The 20803-nt window shown below is 38.1% G+C and overlaps 1 protein-coding gene across 4 annotated transcripts in view; it reads right to left on the bottom strand.

The window, feature by feature from the left end:
* Positions 1-1237: 1237 nt before the first annotated feature.
* LOC139950541 (membrane-associated guanylate kinase, WW and PDZ domain-containing protein 2-like) overlaps positions 1238-20803 on the bottom strand; it is an 82289-nt gene continuing 62723 nt past the window's right edge. For 2 of the 4 annotated variants that reach the window (XM_071949282.1, XM_071949291.1), the window contains exons 14-24: positions 17607-18320; positions 17224-17390; positions 15457-15658; positions 14923-15108; positions 14373-14537; positions 14027-14055; positions 13649-13779; positions 12117-12540; positions 11274-11444; positions 10859-10994; positions 1238-6148 (exon numbers count right to left, since the gene is read on the bottom strand). In XM_071949282.1, coding sequence (XP_071805383.1) covers positions 5946-6148; positions 10859-10994; positions 11274-11444; positions 12117-12540; positions 13649-13779; positions 14027-14055; positions 14373-14537; positions 14923-15108; positions 15457-15658; positions 17224-17390; positions 17607-18320 — 2528 coding nt within the window. In that variant the 3' untranslated portion in view covers positions 1238-5945. Of the gene's footprint in view, positions 6149-8505; positions 8545-9559; positions 9598-10858; positions 10995-11273; positions 11445-12116; positions 12541-13648; positions 13780-14026; positions 14056-14372; positions 14538-14922; positions 15109-15456; positions 15659-17223; positions 17391-17606; positions 18321-20803 lie in introns of all 4 variants that reach the window. The other 2 variants (XM_071949307.1, XM_071949299.1) reach the window with 2 other exon arrangements.

Here is a 20803-nt window from a genome sequence, read left to right as displayed (position 1 = left end):
ACTAAAAGCTAAAGTAGGAGTGCCAGCTGATTTTCTACCTTCCGGCCAGGTAGTAGTTAAAAAGCAGGACAGTTCTTTTCAAAACTGAAAAGTCTCCCGAGTTCTGAAAATCTACTACTCGGTAGTATAATATAAGTTCTGAAAATCTACTTCTCGGTAGTATAATATAAGTTCTGAAAATCTACTTCTCGGTAGTATAATATAAAGCAAGACAGTTCCCTAAGGAACATAATCTACCTGGCAGGTAGATACACACATGGTGTAACGGCAAATCAAGTATATGTTGATACCTCACCATGCAATGCCCAAATCCCATTTAATAATACATAAAATACATGTATGCTCAGATGTGTATTCCAATTGCGGATTATTCTTCCTGCAGGGACAATTATGCACCAGAGTTTCAAACATTTGAAGCCCAGAGCAAAAGCTGTGGTTTCAAAAAGGCCATAAGGCAACAATACACAACATTTATTTTAAAAGCGCTTAAAGACACTCTATACTATTGGTAATTGTCAAAAACCAGTCTTCTCACTTGATGTACATGTATCTCAACAAATGCATAAAATAACAAACCTGTGAAAATTTGATCTTGATTGGTCGTCTGACTTGCGAGATAACTATGAAAGAAAAAACACCCTTGTCACACGAAATGTGTGCTTTCTCGAAATAACTTTCGTTGAAAATTACTTCTTTCTCAAAAACTTTGTTACTTCAGAGGGAACCGTTTCTCACAATGTTTTATACTATCAACCTCTCCCCATTACTTGTCAATAAGAAAGGTTTCATGCCGATAATTATTTTGAGTAATTACCAATAGTGTCCACTGCCTTTAATGCCGTTTTTTTTTTCTAATAGCACATTCAGTATCCATGTGCGACTATGCAAAAGTAATGGCTCATAGTTCCTTTTACATCACACCATGTAATGGTTTACAAGGTGCTGTAGGGGCAATCTGCCAATTAAACCACAAACACCAGGGTGAACCCCTTCCATTTTTCATTAAGTGCACTGGGTTCTTTTACATGCATTGCACAACACACGGGACCAACGTCTTTATGTCCCATCCGAAGGATGAAGCAATGGTTAAGTGTCTGGCTTAAGGACACAAGTGTCACGACTGGGACTTAAACCCACACTCTGATCAAAAACAGCGGAGTTTGTGTCCAATGCTCTTAACCACCTGGCCACAACACACAAGAACTTGAAAACAAAATCCACTCAGTAAACAAATAAGTTTGTTGTTTGTTTTTTTATTAAATATCAGATGGTATGTATGTATGCCTGTACAACGAAGCAAAAGGAGTGGTACAAAAAACTAAATCTTGCAAACTACCCACCTGAACATAATGATGGCTTGTTTTTCTTTATTATCTACAACATTTGTAAGGAAATATTTGTGTTGTTTAGTTTTATTTATCTTGAATTTATACTTTGTACAAATAATTTTGATTTCAATTGTAGGCTTTTTGTAAGAAACTATTTTGAACTGGTATTTGTTAAGGTCTGTACATTATATGAAAGGGAACACTGGTATCAACTTTTCATGAACACTAGTTGCTCACAATTTTGTAAGAGTTTCAAAAATGTGAATAATTTACAATGTGATCAAATGAAAACACAACAAGGTTGAGTAGAAAACAGCTTGAAATGGTAAAACTTATAATAGTGGGGCAGATATTTGGGGAAATTGTGCCTGTGCTGATACACACATGGAATTTAGCAAACAGTCAGAGCGTTTCATATGAATGACATTTGGCTATAGATCCATCAATGATTTGTTTAGGCCGTGTCAAAAATGGCGACATCGGCTTCAGCTACGGCTAGATCAGCGCGTCAACCAGTGTTGAAGAATAAGCAGATGCACGCTATCTAGCCGTAGATTTAGCCAAAATCTTCATTTCGAACACTGCCTAACAAGCAATTGGCAAACATTTCTTAATGGCCACCACTGCTCGTTAATCCAACAGTACAATTTTTCAAGACAAATTGGCGGTGGTCCTATGGCCAAATGTCGTTGGCAACATTTTCTTAATGGCTGCGGTTGCTAACTGTATAATTTTTAACAGACAAATTTGTGATAACCCAGCAGCCAAATGTCTTCCAAACTTTGTGCTCGTATCATCAAAGGGCACCATTCCATCACCTACATGCCGTACTATGATTACGAAAAACGTTTAATTTTTGTCTTTCTAAAATTACAAATATGAATGTTTGAATCTCTAAGCCCAAAAAGATTTTCAAGGAAGGCCCAACTTATCAAAAATTGCTCAGGCTTTATCTCCAACATCTCTCATCCCTTCCTCCCACCATGGAGCAACACCCACTATAACTTGAATAAGAATGAACATGTGGCAAGAATTTTACTGACAAGGTCTTTAACCTTTGACCATATGCAAATTTGTAAGATGCCCAGGAAAACCAAAGATCAATTAAAAGTATAAAAATTGGTTATTACAAAAAAGAAACGTTTATAGGGGTTACATAATCACATGCAAACAACTGCTGGGAACCAAGTTTTTTTTTAATGTCTCACAAAATACTCAATGAAAAAAAAAAGGAGCCATTAACATAATCTACAATGCAGCTAAATACAAATACGTCACAGAATTTTTGGATGTGTAGAAAACCCACACATGAACAGCTTGAACTTTTACTGGTTTTTTATATCAGCCCTTCAAAATCCAAGTGTGGATTCGTCAACTAAAAAGATAAACAAAAATTCCCAAATTTAACAGTAGGATTGGTAAAAAAACAAACTGCCAACGTCAGACATAATCTCAAAGAAATTCTTGATAACAAAGTGTGCAACCTTAAACCGGTCCTAAATTCAAAATGTAAAGGGACAAAATTAATACAAGGTCACAAGCTTCTTTCTCATTGCCGAGAAAAATATTTCTGTAAACTGCAACTCAACTAAAAAACTTAAAATCAATTGTAAGAACTTTTAAAAAATATTGCTATTGAATACAACGTGAAGATTACAAGGTAGTTAAATGAAGTACTTGATGTTTAATTTATGTACACTACTTACAAAATATAAAAGTAAACTTAACGCACAGCGTGTCCAACCAAGCCCTTCATTTGAATATATTTACATATTTATCGTTGCCCAAATCATGGCTGCTAAAAAAAAAATCAGTTGCAAAGTGCTCACCCACTCTAGGAAAAAGGGGAAAAAGTCAACATTTAAAAAACAAGGTTTGTGGTAACACCAGGGCCAAATTTCATAGAGCTGTTTTTTAACGGTAAGCAATTTTTTGTGCTAACTGTAGCAGAAAATAGGCCCAGATACAAATACAAAATTGTCATATTTTGATTTATTATTTAAGAAAATAGTGTACAATGAAGAATTTATTTCAGAAAGCTGCCATTTCTTTCATGTCACTTCTAACAACCATGAAATGAACAAAGTCCCTAATGCGTGTTTGCATGGAAATTCCCCGAAATAGTTTCATACAAATCGTTTAACAAACTAAAGCAAACAGTATGACGTCAAAACACACAATGCATCAATCAAAATGAATTCATATAAACAATGTGACACCAATTGTTTGCCCAACTCAAGCATGCGGCAACTTGGGTCGCCTAGGTGAGTGAATAAATGAGACTGGATTTCGTGCAGGCCCAATTCAAATAAACTCAATGGAGGAAAACAAATCCATTCATTCTCTGATTTTTATAACAAGAAAGGGGAGGGAATCTTAAAACTTGCTCAGCTTATGCCAGGGATCTCTATTAAATGCTGTTAATCCAATCCTCTTTGCAGCTAGTATTTATTTTCCCTATTTCAACAGTCATCAATGTGGCACTGATAACCGTTACGAAGAAAGAAAAATTCTCATTTTTTGGCAGATGGAAAACTGAAACTAGCCCAATACGCTAGCAACCAAAAGCATTGAATGTTTAAATAACCAACGCACAAAAGCACAAACACAATTCAGAAATGATTTTGAAACACAAAAACAGGGCTCGTTTTTTATGTTTGTACAAATTCTTCTGAGAAATCTCTTGCTTTAAAGGTAAATTTTAAGATCTCTGGAATATATCAAGCTTGCATTATAATTTAAATTTCGGTCGGTCACATCAGGAGCTAATATCATAGAGCTGTTAGGAACACAAGTTTTCTTTATAATGGCAGAAACTGTTTACCAGCAAAAATATCCTGTAATTATCTGCTTAGTTGACATGCTTTCAGCTTAGCAGCAAAATGAAATTGGCCATTGAACTTACTAAGCGACTTTCACATAGTAAGCAGTTTTGGTCAAAGTACCATGGCTATGGTTTGGTCCTTATTTGTTTGCTAAGTTGGTCCCCCTATTTAAAAAAAGAAATGTTTGAAAATATTACAACATACCTACAGAATTTTCCGAGAGTGTTTTCAAAATAAACATAGTTTAAAATTGGCATCACATCGTCACCGTTTTCACGAAGGGACAATTTGTCCCCTGCAGCCCAAAATATATGTTTGGAGAAAATCGCGTTTGAAGTTAAGCTAATTTTGAAATCACTGGTTCGTAGACTTTTCGATGTTAAATCTTTGAAATTTTTACATATCAGGAAAGTAGAGATCCTAAATCATACAAATCTGTTTCCAATTTTGTTTATAATGGTTTAATTAATGAGTTATTATTCAATTAACAAAAGTGCCTCTTCGTGAAAACTGTACAAAATGTGGTCTGTGTGCAGCGAGTCGTGTTGCTGTTCGTGAAAACGCAAAAGCCGGATCTCCTACTTTTTTTGCTGTGCAAGGGGACATTTCCACGCGTTAGAGCAATACACAAAGTGCCTGTTCGTGAAAACGAAAAACAAGTTGTGGCCATTTGTGCCCGTTTGGGGCACGCGCGCGTAAAACAATGTAGGTCACAGGTATAAACCGGAGCACTCGTTTTTGGCGCTGTGCCAGCCGTGTCTTTAACACACAGAAAGGAAACTGTCTGTTCGTGAAAACGCAAATCAAGGATCTTGAGGTTATTGTTCTTCACCATCTTAGCATATCTAACAAACTAGACGACTTTTAGGTCTATAAATTAGAGAATTGTTAGATACCGTTAAACTAATTCGAAACCACCCAAAAAAATCAAAATGAGTTTTTATTGATTTTTTACAAAATTGTCCCTTCGTGAAAACGGTGACGACATGTAGTTCCCATGGTCAAAATGAAATATCCTTACAAATTAAGAAATGTGATTTACCTAAATATACAAGAAAACTTTTAAAAGCGTTTTTGGTAAAAAAAAGAAAATACAATCTGCAGCTCAATTAAATGTGTACAAAATGAGACAGATTTATTTATAGATAAAAACCCTCCCTACGGAGGACTCTTGTAAAATGTCACATGTTGAGGTTACTGCATATGTAATTGGCAATGAATGGACGATGACAGTAATGATTGTCAAAAGTAACAGCAATCGCAATCATGCCAGTGACAGTCAAGGATCCATAGGAATGCCAGTGATAATGACACTTACTGCAGTGACAATTGTGATGAAAAAGTAACAATGACAATAATGACGCTAACCATCATAATGACACTGGTCACAATGACAACCAATGCAATGACAATTGTAATGACACCAGTCCGATAGCAATCAAGGTTATGACAATCATAATGATACCAGCAGCAATGACAATCACAACACCACTGACAGCAACAAAGCCATATTTTCAGAAATTGTCATTTGTTTATACATGTTATAAGGGGAATGAAAAAAAGCAAGTCACTGGACGCTGCGAGACACACATCTTAGTTCTCCTTAATGACTGCACAATAACTTAGTGATATCTAATGTCACGAAGCTTCGAGCATTGACAATGACAATAATAATGACAATACATCCTCTGGGATCTAGTATCTCATTCCTCTAGGGAGACTGCGGTATGACCTGGTGATATCAGATGTCACTATTCTTCTTCATTGACAATGACAGTGACAATGACGACCCTTAGTATCTCATTCCTCTAGGGAGACTGCGATACGACCAGCTGTTATCAAACGTCTCCTTCTGTCTTTGTTGAGGGTTTCTTGGATGATGATGATGGTGGTGGTGCTGTGGGTAGCGTTGATGCAGTGCTTGGTCGGCACTCTGAAGGGACGAGTTCGACACGGCATGAGGAGCGTTCTTCAACATCCCGCCTCGGAGGCCATCTGATAACAAAAATACAAACAACAAAGAGTTTTATTAAAATGTAATGTCTACATGTACGTTTCAATCTAAAGGGAATGTCAAATGTAAGTTACACGACAACCGCAAAAAAATAAAAAAGCTGGCTTGCTGTGAAGGAGAATTGGTGTGCTGCTTATTGTTGGGTGTATATCCTTATTGTTGTATGTCATTTTTAAAGAATGAAAGAAATTACGTTGACGCATAATCATGTTGTTCATCTGCCTAACTATACATGTAATTTCTATACATGTATTGACCCCCTGCAGCTACATCACAAATAGCTACTGACTGCCTAGTCTTGGTTCAGGACTCTTGTTATTAACATCTCTCTACATGATCCATTACCACAAGAGGGCGCTATCACACGGAGAACCGCTATCACACGGAGAACTGCTATCCTGTGGCAGCGGTTCTCCGGCTGATAGAGGCCATTGGTGACAGTGCGCCCTCTTGTGGTAATGACTCACGGAGAGATATTAATAACAGGAGAGTCTTGAACCAAGACAACCGTCTGCCATGCTCGCCATTTTGGGAGTCAACTTACATGAACAAAATGTAGGGTAAGCCTGTAAAATGTTACATAACATTGTCTAAAACGTGGACTACAATGTACAAGATCAACACAGGGACTTTGACTCCAAAAACTGGGTCACTAAAATATCAAAATACTCTTTGTCATGAAACATTCCAGGTATCTTACAAAAAAAAAGGTTATTTTTAAAACCCTTTGAAGACATAAAACTAATGTGGAATTTAAAAACACAATGTAGTAATATGATATTCTGTTGAGAAATGTAGGTTTTTAGTAATATCTTTTCTACAACATGTTATTTCATTCACTTTTTGGATAAATACATATGTTTACAGGATACTAATAACGTGTGGTTTGCTGAGAGTAGAATGAATTAAATATAATAAAACATGCAGGGATGATTCTGTGTTTTTTTCTTTCTTAGATGACCAATAGAGTGTTTAACATGAGACATGCAATGTGTGTATTACACCTACTACATGTATAACTACCCATCAAAGTACTTTGTGATACATCCGTGCCTGAAATATTCATTCATCAGGAAAAAAAACAGAAAGGAAAAACTACACATGGATCTACTGTGAAATATTTTTTAAGGTAAACTAGAATAACAAGAAGGAAAACGAGAAATCTGCTGAAGCAAAAGTCAAACGTGTGCTAAAAAGCTGAGCAAGTGAGCAATAGTGGTGACATTGGTGACAATCTGTAAGTGGGGAAACCACAAACAAGCAAAAGTAGAAAATGATCTCCTTCACCAATACACAGGTTGTTCCGGCACAAATAAAGGGAACAGTGACAAGAAGTATATAACCACTGCTTTCTGGAAGCAATGTATGGGTTTAAAATGGCAAACCTTTTTTTTTAAAACAAGTTACGTAATGATGTATTCGCTAAGCTGTTAAAACTGTCAGCAAATTTCAGGACCTATTAGCGTCATAGAATTCACTAAAATAGCCATTTTGAAACGCCACTTTATCGTATGATGGCTTCTGTATTTTCATGAAACGATGTTGTTTGTTGGCATATTGCAATTTAGAAGGCATGAAATTATGTCTCAATAGATAATGGACTTTACTCATGAATCTCACAATCAGAAATTTGTTCAAACAAAATCACAAAAAATGAAAAGGGACAGTTTAAAAAAATCACACACTGAATAATAAGGTCCTATTAAAAGATTAGACGTTATTTTTGAGAAGCAATATTGGTTAAGGCAGCATCTCTTCTAATAACACAGACATATCAATAACCCTCCTACAATCAAATCATTTTATTTAAAAAAATCACTTCATTTCACAGAAAAATAGACCAGACACTGTGATAGCATAGAAAGCCAGTTCAACATATTCCTGCAGTATTTTGTTCTCAGTGCATGGGACTTAGTTTATACCACAGTGGAACTTTGTGGTACTGATGCACTACTCTTGCGAATAACACGCACAAATTTGTTGAAAGCATAATTTCAGCACAGATGTTGGTAGTTTTATGGAATTTTTTGGAACGCACATGTAGGAGGGTAATGGAAAACTACATAAGTAATCTAAATACACAAAATGTCTGTACTCGAGACACATCGCTACGAGTGTAAGGGTTTTAGTTTGGGATCTTCAAGACAATTTGATACTCAATTGCAAAATTAGTTTCTGGGTTGGTTTTCCGGCGTTGCTCTTTTCTTACGAAAAAGAGAGGTTGTTAGTTGCTGTATAAGGAGATAGAATAAGTGGCGTGAATTGTGCTGGAAAGCGTTTAGTGGGCGTTTGGTAATTTGTGAGGAAGGTGGAGTGACGTGGTCGACCTTTCTCTTACCGTGATGAGTGGCTAACGATGACGATCAGGATTGGAGGCCTAGATGTTGGGAGGAGAGAGAAATGGCAGCACAAGGCAAAGACGGTGTGAATACCGGCGGATGAAGGAGAGGGGTTTGAGGTCAATGGGGTTGAAATAATATGGGGGGTCCATGGGTGTATGAGGTATGGGGAAGTGTGGGGTAATGGTGTGGTGGGTAAGGATAGGCTAAGATGATGGAGGTGAGGCTGGGTAGATGAAGATCAAGAGGTTGAGGGTTAGGTTTAAGGGGTGATTTAAGGTTGGTAAGGATAGGATAAACATAGGATAAGGATGTCTTGGGTCAAAGGAAAACATTTTGGGGTACAGGAATAAGGGATAAATGGGGGGAAAGGTTTGAGGGTAATGGAGAAGGCTCGTTGGATACAGGGTGAGGGTGTTGAGGGTGTATGGAGGGAAAGGTTTGAGGGTATGGGAGAAGAGTCTTGGGGTACGTATAGGGTGAGACTGTGGGTGAGAGGAGTCAGGCGTGGGATCCACACCTCATTGCTGAGCCAATCGATGCAGAATGACTTTATTTGTGCGTCATTGGAACGAGTCGAGATAAGACTCCATGAAGTCTGGAATCAACGTCCGACCTTTAACCTCAGAATGAGGACTGTACTCTGTATTCATTTAGAAGATATTTCTTCTTCTTTTTCAGAGAGACACTTACATACTTTTCTAATCTCTCAACATTTCATCAGTGGTTAACAAAAACCCACAATCAAACTGTTTACATTTTTCCAGAACAGCACAAAATGAAAGTACATGACCATTAAAAGTCTCACAAATTGACTTCAGTTCAATCACACATGTACTACAAAAGTGACATGAAACAACTGGAACAAAAAAACACGCAATCAATCTAGTTATATAAAACAAAAAAATGAAAAACAGCATAAATTTCTACACTTTGCAGCTGTGTTGTACCAAACTCTGGATGTGTTTTGGTTCCTAACAGCGACTAGACTAAACAATCTTGCATATATCACACTTTGATTACCATGGTGACGATCGGGATGACATAACTTACATGTAGTGCTTTCGGTTTCATTTGTCCAATGAATCAGACTATCTCACACCATAAACCAGGATAAAACAGAGAACGTAAAGTGACTAGGGGCAGGGGTGAGGGTTTTTGTTTAACTGTATATAAATAGGGCACTTATGATCTGTCAAAGGATAAACTGAACTGAAAGCTGTGCACATTTTCTCACATTTGGTCCGACAAACAGACCCATACCCCAGAGGAAAAGAAGTCTTTTAAAAAGGCAGTTTAAAATATTGTTGTAAAAATTAAGGTATGTGTTCAATGTCATTGTTGGTCACACTCTTATTTCAAGCACTTTTCTTAATCAATAAAAGACAGGACAAAATAGTATACAAATAAGATTTGTTCATCACTGCATAGCTGAAAATATTTTCATGAGTTTAAAATATGGAAAGTTACAGTCACATTGGCAAAGCCGAGTTGAATAGAAAATTCAGTCATTCAACAAAAGACAATATATCTCTGTTAAACAAATGAAAAACATCCATTAAAGGAACACGTTGCCTTGGATCGGTCGAGTTGGTCTTTGAAAAGCGTCCTGTAACCGTTTGTTATAACATCGATATGGTTAGAAAGATGTTGTAAAAGTAGAATACAATGATCTACACAAGTATGCCTATGCCTCGAAATTGCGTGGTTTTCGTTTAACCTCGTCGACAAACACGGTCGGCCATTTATGGGAGTCAAAACTTTGACTCCCATAAATGGCCGACTGTGTTAGTTCGCGACGTAAAATGAAAACCGTGCAATTTTGAGTGATACTTGTGTGGATCATTATATTCTACTTTTAAAATAGCTTTCTAACCATGTGCATTTCATAACAAACTGTTTCAAACGCTTTTCATAAACCAACTCGTCCGATCCAAGGCAACGTGTTCCTTTAATTAATTGATATAATATCCAAGTACATTTTTGTCATTTGGGGAGATAAAAAATATCAACAAAAGGTCAAGATTGTGTTCTTGGTATAATGCATAGACATACATGTTGTGGTCTAGAGTATAATAGACTCCCTGAATTGGCCGCCATTTTTTATGAAACGTGAAAGGCTATCATTGGCTGAGGTCGTGCACAGTGCTTACACGCGCGCACTTTTCCATTGTTTAACATCAGAGATGGTGGTCAATGACGTCATGTGCAATCTATCTATAGATTGTGTTCTTGGCATCGACTAGGAGGAAGTATTGTACTGCGGATTTCAACGCTTAGACGTGTGTGTTGTGGTCTAGCGTACAATAGACAACAAGGATGGGACTTGGATGCGAACGGGTTTGTACCAACCTGAAGCTGGTGGTGGCCCCGACCGTCGTAGTAGCAGCTTGACCTTACGACCCCCTCTCCTGATAGCCTCGATGGCAGCAGAGTGTAGCATCCCGTCGGCGCTGTTGTTGTTGATCTCTATTATCTGATCGCCAATCTACAATGGAGAACAGAGACAATCCAATATAATAATAGTGGCTTCTTGTATATATATCCGTCACTCAGTGAGGCTCAAGGCGCTTCAACATACAGTATTTTCCTGAAAGGTATGTGGGACTACGTTTGAGTTACGAGACCTACTTCTTTTACACAGCAGCATGTAATGGTTTTTACAAGGTGCTGTGGCGCAACATGCAGCCAATCAAACCAGGAACAGCTGGGTGAACCCCTTCTCTTTACGATAAGTGCAGTGGGTTCTTTAATGTGCGACACGTACCTTTACGATACCACCCAGTGCAGCTGGTCCATCCTCGGCCATACGAAGCACAAACAATGGCGTGTTTTGGAACTCACGACCCCCTCGTATGCTGAACCCGAATCCCATGGCACCACGCTCAAGCTCCACGGCGTAATAATCACCCGGTTCAATCTCTGGCTGGCTGTACATCTACAACAAATGTACAAAACTTTATTGTATTTTACTACGCTTTGCACTGGCAAGCCAAGAAATAGTCAATACAAACTTCAATCAATTTTTGTAACGATTGTGCACCACACAGCTGCCAAAACCGGGCAAAAAAACCCAGTTTGCACACACAATTCTTAGGTGTTTTGGGACAGTGTCAGTGTCCAGGACAGTGGCCTCACTATTGCATGATAATAGTTGTAAAAAGGTATTTATATAGCGCCTTATGCTTGGCCTCAAAGCACTTAAAACAAAAAAGAATACAATGAGGTAAAAAGCAACACATAACACAAAGAATAAAATTTAGAAAACCACTAAGAAAAACACACGATTATTAAAAAAAAAATTACAAAAAATAAAAATAAAATGCAAATAGGTTTGAAGATAACTGCAAAACACTTTTTTTTATATTATTAGATACTGAAACCATAAATTTACTGGAGTAATTTAAAAAAGAAAAGAAAAGAGAGGAGAGGTTGCCGACACATCACCCTACACCAAGATCCTCAGCATCTGGCATACATGAAAAGATCAAACAGCAACACAATATATAACGAGTAGAGCTAAAATCAATACAGCAGTTTAAGGGAAAAGGTTAAAAAGTCTTTAAAAAATGTACAAATATGTGCAACTGCATCACTAAATCTCACTTACCCCTGGACTCGGCCCACTTGGACCTTGAGGTCTCATGTAAGGTTTTGGATGGGACGGGTGTGGATTCTGTGGAGCTTGGTGTGGTGGAGCCTTGTGTGGTGGGGCTTGGTGTGCTGGAGGCTGGTGTGCTGGATACTGTGAATGTCTCAACTCATTATTGTACGAGTCTGTCAACGATGACGGATAGTCCCTGGGCCTATTGTAACTCTCTCTGGTTGAGTCATTGTAAGGCACGGCTGGCTGGGACTGCTGCGGCTGCTGGTAGGGGCGTGGGTGATGCTGCTGCTGGTTGTTGTAGGGGGTGGGGTTGGGGTGGGGATCGTAGGAGGGCTGAGGAGTGCTGCGAGATGACGAACCCACTTCTCGGCTGGACTCAGAAGGAGAGCGCCACCGGTTGGATGCCGGCTGCTGGGAGTCATTTTGTCTGTTTGACAAGAAATTTATCAACAGTTTATTTGGAGTGAAGCAAAACCTTTAACATAAATTTAGGGGTCATAACTACATTGTACATCTAGATTGTTAGTAAAAATATGTCTGTACCCTAAAAGCTGGTAAGAGAGGCAAATCACATCAAAATTAATTCATTTGGAAGGATTTTCTTAGGCAAGTTCACTTCATAAACACCACTAAACAATAATAGCAAACTCTATTTGTACAGCACAAATCATCATTAAGTCCCTATGGGCTTATAAGGGTAAACAAACTGAAAAAAAGAGAAACAAAGAAATAAGCACAGTAATTAAATATAAAATTCAATTAGGATTATTATCTAAATAAAAATATAACATAACACGACTAAAAAAGACTAAATTTGGTATGTTTAAGTTTTTAAAAACAAAGAAGATCAAAGCATGGAGGAAGAGATCAAACCTAGAAGTGATATAACCCGAAAGAGGGAAACCAAACACAACGGAACTAACCACAAGATACATGTAGCACAAAAAGCATTGTCAAAAACAGATACTGATGACTAAAACAAACAAATTTAGGTAAGCAAAGAATGGAATTGAATGGACCTCACAGCGGCAGCACAGCACACAACAGTAGTTCATTCAGTTCAGTTCAGTTCAGTACAACTTTTATTTCCAATTCCCCAATCAATATAAATACAATGTTTACAAAGTCATTCACAAAAATGCAGAAAATTGAGGGCAACAACGAAGTAAGCACAGCTTGTGTTAGGGAGTGGCCATACAAAGAAAAGATCCAATACATATACAATAGAATTAGTACAGACAGAGCAGACAAAGCACAAAGTACAAGACCTACAAAGACCGGAACAACAAAGACACACATTGGTTAGGTCCTACACTCAAGTGAGAATGAAAAGTTTATAAAAAGGGAAAAACAATACAAAGGCACATTTAGATGAAAACCATTGATAACAAATGTTGATTAACTCTACTGCAAGAACGTAAGCAGGGAGCCAATGAGGGCTCAGTAAGATGTGAGAAATATGATAGAGGGACTCTTTGCTTCTCTAGTACCTACAACCTCCTTCCCAGCTACCCTGTCAGTCACTTGGCTCTTACCTGTACTGGTCTGGTGAGGGTTTGACCGGTGATCCTGGTGAATCTCGGAAACTGTCTCTCTGCATTAGACTGGCATCACTAGTCTTGATGTGAGCTGGCATGGCTATGGCATTAGTCATGCTTTCATTCACCTTAGAAAACACAAACAAGAACAAACAAGAATTGTATTAAACTTGTGTTTGGTATGGCAGTATTGTTCTTTGTCTGCTTTTCCTCTTTCTTTACTGTGTGAGGATTCCCTCTCATGCGCCTTGAGCACCATAATTTGGTGGATTTTGCCGCCTTACAAATACTTTAATTATTATTATTACCCGAGTCTTGTTATTTTAATGCACCAAATGTCTAATGGAAGAAAATTTAATTGCTAAAAAAAGTTACCTTTGGAGAATTTCCAACCGCTGTGTTCTCTGTTAAAAAGAATGAAAACAAAAGTGGTATCAATTTTGGGGGCCAAACAGTGACAGAAGTTTATATAGTAATAAGTGACAGTCAACTCAAACAACATATATTTCTATAACATATAACAAATAAATACCATGAAATGTACAATTAACAGAATAAATACAACAATGAAAGAAAAGGGTTAATAAAATAAAATAAAATGCAGTAGAGTCTGAAATGGAGGCAAGTCCCTAAAGAACAGAGAGGATTCTACAAGAAACTGCAGCTTTTGCCACCAAGCTCAACCATCAATTACTTGGAGAAGTCTAAACAATCTGCTTACCTGGTGGCCCTATGGTTAGTGTGACGCTAAGCCCAGCATCTTTAATCATGTTGACGATATCAATGTGATTCATGTACATGATGTCTACTTTGTTGACAGCTATCAGACGATCTCCAACTTTCACTTTGCCGCAGCGATCCGTGGGACTCCCTTCAATGATACGACCTAGGAGGCAAACGGGTCAAAATTTGCGAGGTCATTTTTCAGGGATGAGATTTGGCAAACGTGAAAAATGCTGGGGTAAAAAATGGCTTGATGGTTTGGATTCTGTCGTATACCAGACTCTATCTTACATGAACTACAGAAACTACTTAAAGCAATTTTCTTCTTTAGTCATGTTGTTCAAGCCCCCAAAATGGGTAAAATGCATGCAGTCAGTTTCCTTTGTGATTTATTACTTGATCTTAGAAAAATACTTAATGGAGTTCCTCATTTCAAACAATGTTCTGTAAAAACAAAACAAAACAAAATGCAAACATTTTCTCTTCAAGTTTTCTCTGACATATCCATCCTCCCTCATCGATGTCATCACTTGATTTTTATTACTTACCAATCTTGGAACCAGAGGTCAGTGTGGAGGACAAGATAACCAATCCAAATCCCTCGTTGGGTCGTCGGTTGATCGTCACATCGTATGGGAAGCTGCTGCCGTTGGGTCTGGTTGGGCTGATGGGACTCTGTGGGGCTTGGTGTTGTAGCTGTGATGGTGGCCGTCTCTCAGCAAGATTCTTGTCAACTTTAAAATAAAAATAAAAATTAAAGTTACTTTTATTTGAGTGCTACAAGACAAGTTTTAGAACTGAGTTGAAAATACAACAATTAACTGAGGTTTGGGTTTACAGCATGTGATAAATCTCTTCTAGAACAACCAACGCTTTGACAAATCAATGCCATTCCTCCTGAAGACAATCAGAGCATACTGATTGAAGTTGAGTTGTCAAACCATCAATGCGTCTCAGAATCACCCCAATATAAACCTCACTTGAAAATTCATCACTTTGGAAAACTTGTCATTTGTAGCATTTCTTTAACTAGATTTTGAATTACATATTTTGAATTACATTTTTCCTCCATATCATTTTACCTGGTACATTAGCTAGAGAAACCTTTCTCCTTATTCCCAGAGAGACGCGGCCAGACTTGGCTGCAGTCACCATGAGAGTGACCACAGTCTTATGGGAAGAGCCAAGTACCGACTGGCCATCAACGTACAGCAGCTCATCACCGGTAGCCAGACGGCCGTCTAGATCCGCCGCACCCTGTGGGATGATTGCTCCGATGGCCACCTATTAATCCAGAGAAGAAGTAGATTTTAAATCAAAAGGTTTATATCGTTGTGTCAGTGCAAAAGCTATAAACCACAAGAGAAACAGCTTGGCAACATTTAAAATGATTTGGGGTTTAACAAATTTTTTTTACTGGAGTGGGACTTGCCAACGACCTCAGAATTAACGTGCCAGCGCTCTACAAACTGAGCTATCTACATTGGAGCCCTATGTTGGCAATCTTCCACAGTGCACAAATGCGGATCTCCTTAAATAGCACTAACATTACATTTGAAATTGAAACTGTCAAAATGTTGTATATCGCTTTAAATAGCCTGGATGTACACAAGATTGCCCCAAGAACTGTTGTGCAAGATAGAATAATATTTTGCAAAATCAAGAAACAATGTTTTGGCACCGACGCGACGATATAGGATTTCCTTCAAGAACAAAAACTTTACATCGCAACTGTCTTTAAGTAAACAGCATTGATTGTACATGATGCTTCTCAATGTAACCTTACACTATAGACATGAAGATGCCAACCAGTCTACAGCCATTCTGGATGTATCCAAATTCAGGGATCGATGGACAAGATTTTATCAGTTTACAAGTCAATGTTTTTTTGTGTTTTTTTTCCACTAGGCAAATGCTGTATCCAGCCGGTAGTAATCCGATCTCAAACAGGGCACCAGCAAGATTTCTATCAGTAAGTAATGCCTACACATAATTAATCTCGACAACTGCGAATAACATGTTTGAAATGGTATCCAAAGGTTCACCATTGAAATTTCATTCCTGTGTCCGCACACTGGCTTTACTTTCCTTTAAAAAACAATCTTCTTTCAAAATGTAACAAAAAGCAAAACATTTTACTGATATGAAAGGGAAGGTGTAAGTTTGGTAAGCACTCTTACAATTAATGGCGATAAAAACTTTTGTTTTTAAAGGCAGTGGTGTATCTCAACATATGCATAAAATAACAAACCTGTGAAAATTTCAGCTCAATCGGACATGGAAGTTGCGAGATAATAATGAAAGAAAAACACCCTTGTCACACAAAGTTGTGTGCGTTTAGATGGTTGATTTCGAGACCTCAAGTTCTAAATCTGAGGTCTCGAAATCAAATTCGTGGAAAATTACTTCTTTCTCGAAAACTATGGCACTTGAGAGGGAGCCGTTTCTAACCACCAACCTCTCCCCATTAATTGTCACCAAGTAAGGTTTTATGCTAATAATTATTTTGAGTAATTACCAATAGTGTCCACTGCCTTTAAATCCTACAGCAGCTTTCGATAATGTAACATGTAAAGCGTTTTGAGAAACATTTCACTTCCAAGTAATGTGGTTACGTAAAAAGATATAAGACTTTTAGCCGACAAAATTGAATCTGAGAAGCGTTACTGTCAGTAACATCTCTCAGATTGTGTATTCATATGACAAATTATTCTTCCTACATGGACATATTCACTCTGGATTCATCTCCAAAACACGACAACCTTTCAAAATGGATTTTTCACATTTAATATGATTAAAACAATCAATCGGTTAAAAAACCAAAAGGTATATTTTTGTTTTAAACTGACCTGAGATCCTTCTTCAATTCCTCCCACAATCCGGAAACCGAATCCATTGTCCAGCTTCTTGAGGAACACCGTCGTCTCAATGTAGTTGCCTTCCTCGCTGCTTGAAGATGACCTGGGTACCTGCTTGGCTCTAGAGGGCGGTCTTTGGTCACTAACACCATTAGATCCTAAGCAGGATGAGAAATGTATTATATAAGAATTGTAATAGTGGCTTCTTATATAGCGTTAGTGAAACATTCAGTCGGTCAGAAAAAAAAACAAAAAATCACTATTCAAATAAATGACATAAATTTTTTAAGTTGGCAGGTTTCTGAATGATCGCTCAGTTTACAAGAAACGTAATTATTTTGTTGGTAGGCCTCAAGAGTTTGACCAAAACTTACTATTAACTGGCGAAGAATTAAGGTGTGGCTTAGGGGTCCTGCTTCTTGGTCCAGTATTTTCACCTCCTGGTCTTGACCTTCGGCTATCTTGACCTCTACTATCATCATGATGACCTCGTGGGTCCCGCCTTAGAGACCGTGTCCCGTTCTCGATTGCTGGTGGGCTCCGCCTTTCTGCCTTGGGTGACCTCGGAGGAAGCCGACTGTCCCTGGGATCAAAGTCAAATTTTGGCGTCCTGGCTCGTTCGGGCCTGGAGCCCGCCCTCTCACGCTCGGGACTGCGTGGTCTGCGTTTGCGCTCAAGGCTTCTAGTCTCGTAGTCCACACTTGGCCGATCCGTCTCTTTGTTTGGCCTTCTAGGGTCAACTGATCGACGATCGTGATCCACAGGCTTACGGTCATCGTGGGGTGGTCTCCTCGGGTCACCTCTTCGATTTCCGTGATCGTTCGGCCTCCTGTCACCATCTCTGTCGAGGTCATGGTTGGGGCCGTGATCGTTATAACGTCCGTGATTGACTGAATTGTTATTGGCTACTTTCTCAGGATCCCTGTGGTAGCGATCACCCCGTCCGTCTCGGTCGTGCTGCGTACGGGCGCGCTCATCGTTATGTTCCTGTTCACGTTTCACAGTCCTAGGGCTTCTGATTCCCCGTCCATGTATAGGATGTTTCATATTGTCATGGGAGTCGTATTCATCACTAGAATAATCCTCTCCTGTAAGTAAATAAGATAAACAAAATTTTCCTTTAAACAAATGTATAACCACACAATTTAACAGTTCACAGTATTGATTCCGCATTTGTTTTGGAGTTTTAGGTTTATTAAAGATGCTAGGACAATTTTTAGAAAGTATAAATCTAAATGTACAAATTTGGGGAAAATGGCTTGCTGGTGACATCTAAATTTAACCCATAAACATCACACAGTACTTGGGAGTTTTCCAGCAGCCTAAATTATCCAATTCACTGTATGTTGTAAAGACAAGGTGTTGCTTTCTTTCTCCTTTTTTTCCCGTGAAGATAAACAGAGTATACTGTTTGAACCAAAACGTCAAGACCAAACCGGCTCTTTTCAGAGCCAATACTCCCTCTGAAGAGAATTATTACGTACATGGTTGTACCCTGCAAGTTTAACATTATTTATAGTTTATTCTTACTAGAAGTACATTGTAGGCCTACATGTATTTGTGGTGACTTGCCTTTCATTATTTATGTTCAGGTGATTGTACACGAAGTGTCTGACCCCCAAAGGAGCTTCCAATCCTTTCTAGTGATTAACCCCCACAATGACCCCTGAGTAGCTGCCAACCTGGACGATGACCTCGGGGGTCAGTCAAAACCTTTTAACGCTGAGCCTCAACATCACGGGTCTCAGGAGCACATTCAGATTGCCAAACTATGGCGCACATAATGCCAAGAATGTTATCTTGTGTTTTTAGGAAACAAACATGAACTTTTTGGGGGCACACAAGTGTGTAACACAACAGACACCTCTATTCTTCTGGTTCTCCCTTAACCTAGACCCAAAACCAGATGTAGATGTTTGTCTCCTTGTATTTCTACCGCCATGGTTTTACTACACTTACTGAAATAACAAATTTAATGACTTCAGTTTTGAATCCCACTCCAGTAATATGCCTTTGGATTTTTTTTCACAGGACTTGAGAAAGTACTGAGTATACAGCGCTAACACACATTGGCATAAGGGTAAAACAAAATTATATTCTTTATCCCCGATGCAAAATTAACATCTCTTAGACTTTAGTTTCATTAACGATTAAGGGAATGTACAGATTCCAAACTTTAAAAAAGATTATCCTTTTTTTCCTTCTTTTTTTTCTCTTTTTTTTTTCAAAGAGAAAAAATAAATAAAAAGAAAGCAGCTTATAAAACGGAAGCTGGTGGGGACGCCAAACATGTTGGTTTTATATTTGGCCCTAGTTCCATACTGAGAAGTTTCTCAGAGTTGCTGTTACTATCATGCTGACATTTGTTTAACCTTTTTGTTTTGCCTGTGGTGTATGGAGGTCCTCAAAATATTTTCCAATCTGGCAGAGAAGGCTCACAATAAGCATCCATGTAACATTATCTCAGATGTTATGTTTACGGTACTCACTGCACAGCCAGTTTTTAGCTGAATGGGTTTTTTTCCCCTTCACTATGAGTGAATTTTGCTAGATCAGACAGTGGAATAGATGGGGGGAACCATTTGGGAGGAATTAATCATAACCATTGTACACGCATGGATTTTGGCACGTAAAGATATAGTTAGAGACGCAAAGTACTTTTTCTTTCCACAAAATTCTATGGTCAAAGTGCCTTTCATTGGACTTTTGTTATATAATGACTTCTTACCTCTTCATATTCGCCAAGCAGACCCTCCTAATTTTTAAGGTACTTTTAAAGACTCATTTGTTTGAATCAATATTTTTGTAACAAAAAAAAGCTTTATATGTTTTATTTCATTGTTTTCTGTTGCGCATAGAGGCTCCTGCTTTTATAAGCTATCCAAATGTCTCAGATTATTATTATTAAGATCAGCATTTGAAAAATGAAATTTAATTGTCACTTTCATTTCTTTGTTTATTTATTTATTTATCAGACAATGTCTATTTAAAAAAAAAAAAGGAAGAAAATTACTTCAACTGAAACGGCAGAGAACAAAGTGATGTTTGAAGCTTTGCATGGTGTGAAGGATAAGAATAAACTATCCACTAATAGTCAATTTGTGGGCGGCTATAACCAAATAATAATTCTATTTTGAGTGACTGTTGGCTCTGAAAAGAGTCGGTTTTGTCTTGTTGTTTCAAACAGTATACTCTGCTCATCTTCAGGAGAAGAAGCAGAGTATACTGAAGATGAGGAAGATGAGCAGAATATACTGAAGATGAGCAGAGTATACTGTTCGAAACGCTGAGACCAAACCAGTTCTTTCCAGAGCCAAAACTCCCTCGAAGGAGAATTAATTACATCATGGTTTACAATGTACATACCCGCAAGTTTTTATTATTTAGCAGAGAAAAAGAAATATATTTAACATGTCAGTGGTATCAAATGAAAGGTCTTCAGAGACTGTTTACATTGGCAATTGAGGTCACTGTAAGCCCATCATCATACGGTCCATATCAAAATAAACACCTGTTAAAAATAGTTTCTTTCCTTACAAAACAGATTGGTTTGCTGGAAAGGGCAGGCGGC

Source organism: Asterias amurensis, chromosome 2 (assembly GCF_032118995.1).
Source record: "Asterias amurensis chromosome 2, ASM3211899v1".
NCBI lineage: Eukaryota > Metazoa > Echinodermata > Asteroidea > Forcipulatida > Asteriidae > Asterias > Asterias amurensis.
The sequence above is the reverse complement of the archived record's forward strand: the minus strand, read 5'-3'. Positions and strand labels throughout refer to the sequence as shown.